Raw genomic sequence first — 3732 nt, 5'->3', positions numbered from 1 at the left:
CCTCCAGGCTGTGTAAGGACTATTTTACCAATAAGGAGAGTGATGGAGTGTTGCATCAGATGACCTGGCCTCCACAAACCCCTGACCTCAACCAAATTGAAAGGAGGGCGGGGGAGGGTCTTGTAAGCATTCTTGAAGTTTGAATAGCAATGGTCGAGAGTCTTAGTAGCGCGAGTAGTACAGTCAATATGTTGATAGAACTTGGGCAGTTCTCAGATTTGCTTCAAAATCAAATCAAATCAAATTTTATTTGTCACATACACATGGTTAGCAGATGTTAATGCGAGTGTAGCGAAATGCTTGTGCTTCTAGTTCCGACAATGCAGTAATAACCAACAAGTAATCTAACTAACAATTCCTAAACTACTGTCTTATACACAGTGTAAGGGGATAAAGAATATGTACATAAGGATATATGAATGAGTGATGGTACAGAGCAGCATAGGCAAGATACAGTAGATGGTATCGAGTACAGTATATACATATGAGATGAGTATGTAAACAAAGTGGCATAGTTAAAGTGGCTAGTGATACATGTATTACATAAGGATGCAGTCGATGATATAGAGTACAGTATATACGTATGCATATGAGAAGAATAATGTAGGGTAAGTAACATTATATAAGGTAGCATTGTTTAAAGTGGCTAGTGATATATTTACATCATTTCCCATCAATTCCCATTATTAAAGTGGCTGGAGTTGAGTCAGTGTCAGTGTGTTGGCAGCAGCCACTCAATGTTAGTGGTTGCTGTTTAACAGTCTGATGGCCTTGAGATAGAAGCTGTTTTTCAGTCTCTCGGTCCCAGCTTTGATGCACCTGTACTGACCTCGCCTTCTGGATGATAGCGGGGTGAACAGGCAGTGGCTCGGGTGGTTGATGTCCTTGATGATCTTTATGGCCTTCCTGTAACATCGGGTGGTGTAGGTGTCCTGGAGGGCAGGTAGTTTGCCCCCGGTGATGCGTTGTGCAGACCTCACTACCCTCTGGAGAGCCTTACGGTTGAGGGCGGAGCAGTTGCCGTACCAGGCGGTGATACAGCCCGCCAGGATGCTCTCGATTGTGCATCTGTAGAAGTTTGTGAGTGCTTTTGGTGACAAGCCGAATTTCTTCAGCCTCCTGAGGTTGAAGAGGCGCTGCTGCTTTGTTAAAAATCCCTGGCTACAATAAATGCAGCCTCAGGATATGTGGTTTCAGGTTTGCATAAAGTCCAGTGAAGTTCTTTGAGTGCGGTCGAGATATCGGCTTGAGGTGGGATGTAAAATGGTCGTGGAGAATTATCTTGGGAGATAATATGGTCGCCATTTAAATTGTGAGGTATTCTACGTCGGGTGAACAAAAGGACTTATGTTCCTAGAATTACACCGTGAGTCGTTAATCATGAAACACACCCCTCCGCCCTTCTGCTTCTCGGAGAGATATTTATTCCTGTCTGCGTTATGTACCGAGAACTGGGCTGGGATCTGGTGACTGTGTGTGTGTGCGCACGTGTCTCACACACACACACACACACACACACACATTAAACCCCCTATGCTCCTTTGAGGCCCCTCTTTCAAAGACACAGATGTCTGTTTGCAAACATAATGGTCAACTGGGTATTTTTATACATGACTAAGCATGATGGGATGGAATCACCTTCTTCCTAAGTACTTTTGTTTCCCTCATTTACTTCAGTGTTTCCATTATGTTGACTTGTATTTCTATACCGAGGAAAGAATATGCACCAGTTTGAAAGTCATGGTAACCTTGTTAACGTGTAATACCACAGCAGTATGTAACCTAGGTAACCCAGAACTCTAAAGTAAAAATACTTCACCAGTCAACCGTTCACATTGAGAGGGGAGGGGGGGCACGTAGCCTCGAGGTCAGAGTGTTGGGCCGAAAGGTTGCTGGTTTGAATACCGGTTAAAAAAAAAAAAAATCTCTCGATGTTTGCTCCAGGGGTGCTGTACAAGTAGGGAGGAATAGATACACTAAACTACCAGCAGAGGGCACTGCTGTAACACACATATACATGCATATCTCATTTAACGAGGCAAGTCAGTTATGAACAAATTCTCATTCCGTGACAGCCTGCTGGGGAACAGTGGGTTAACTGCCTTGTTCAGGGGCATAACAACAGGTTTTTACGGGGATTCGATCCAGGAAGCTTCCGGTTGCTGGTCCAACGCTCTAGCCACTAGGCTACCTGCCCCAGCCCCCCAAAAAGAGAGCACTCTTGAAATATACATTTAACTAGGCAAGTCAGTTAAGAACAAATCCTTTTTTACAAAGACGTCCTACCCCGACCAAAACCGGACCAATTGTGCGCCGCCATAAGGGACTGTAGTGACGCCTCTTGCGCTGAGATGCAGTGCCTTTAGACCGCTGCGCCACTCGGGAGCCCTCTTCGGGATGAGGTTTCCATTTGAAACATACCTTTCAGAGATGTAGCTTGATAGTTCAACAATTATACTCAGTATAAAACACTTTAATATGTGTTAGTAAAAGAAAAAAGGGTTAAAGAACAATTTTTTGCTGTTGTTACAATGCATTTTTATTGATATTTCAATCCATCAATTTCATCAAGTGCACATTTGAGTGTTTTGTTAAACCCTCACCCACCCAGCAATCTGACATTACAGAAAATCTATAAGCGGGAGAAAAAAAATTGTACTAACAAAAAAACAAAAACAAGATATTAATCTTTTAATACATCAATGAGGTAAAGTCCTATTTTCTGTGCCTTCACAACAAGCATCATGCTTAATAAGTACACAACTATCAATTGTGCCGTTTTACTTTTTCTTTTAACAGTGTACAAAAAAAAACCCAGATTGCATTCCAAATGAACAATTTAGATTATGTAACTGTTCCATGACTATAAATCCACAGATGGGTATATTCATCATTTGGGTCCCCTAATGTAACCTAATATCTGCCCCTTTAGGGATTACAAACATGGGGTACAGAGGTTCACTGAATTTGGTGTTGAAAGAGTAAACACGATTTACTACATTACCCGAGTTACTTTGAAGTAAATTTCCTGTACTTGATACATTACCGTACACAGCAAGGATGCCAGAGTCACAGTCTAAATACACATGAATTCTTCTAAGAGAGTGGTTACCAGTGGTTATGGTATGAACTGTCCGACCTGAAATTGCCTCAGCATATGGCGTAGACTGAGAGGCGGAAAACCGTATGCACCAACTCTCCTTCATTTCGCCAGCGGTTTCCTTGTACATCACCCCAACCTCACAATAAGAGTCCTCCTGCGACCCACTGGGAAGATTCTTAAAGTGCACCTGCCAGTAGTGACAGCCTCTACTGTAGCCTTGTGCGCCCCTCACCCTTTCACACTGTTTGAGCCGCTCTGGGTGGAGGGTGTGGGGCTGGAAGTGTGGGTATGTGTTCCTAGCACTGGTCATGTCCAGAGATAGCCAGATGTGTCTCCCGACAGAATTGGGATCCAAGGTGATGGTCTTTTCATCTGTTGATTCAGTCAAGAATACTTAAAAACAGTCATCGTTAATGGTAATATTGAATATGCTGTGGTAAAACACTACTTAGAAGGCAAACACGGCCCACCATCCTCTTTATGCTTTTGTGGGTCTAGAACAGGTCACACCTCTCAGAGGGGGTAACCTCCCAAAAATGCTCTCACAATGAGAGATGGTATTTAATCTATCAATACAAAAACATGGATCCTTGAGGTCCAAGTGATGATTTCTCATTCAGACCTTTTTT

General features: G+C 43.0%; 1 protein-coding gene across 1 annotated transcript in view; it reads right to left on the bottom strand.

Moving 5' to 3' along the window:
* Positions 1-2513: 2513 nt before the first annotated feature.
* The window catches only part of LOC135518926 (E3 ubiquitin-protein ligase TRIM11-like), a 6915-nt gene continuing 5696 nt past the window's right edge, over positions 2514-3732 (bottom strand). The window contains exon 6 of the mRNA XM_064943886.1: positions 2514-3475. Within this exon, the coding sequence (XP_064799958.1) occupies positions 2904-3475 (572 nt within the window). The 3' untranslated portion in view covers positions 2514-2903. The remainder of the gene's footprint in view (positions 3476-3732) is intronic.

This window comes from Oncorhynchus masou, chromosome 29 (genome assembly GCF_036934945.1).
Source record: "Oncorhynchus masou masou isolate Uvic2021 chromosome 29, UVic_Omas_1.1, whole genome shotgun sequence".
NCBI classification, from domain to species: domain Eukaryota; kingdom Metazoa; phylum Chordata; class Actinopteri; order Salmoniformes; family Salmonidae; genus Oncorhynchus; species Oncorhynchus masou.
This window is presented reverse-complemented; position numbering and strand designations above follow the sequence as displayed.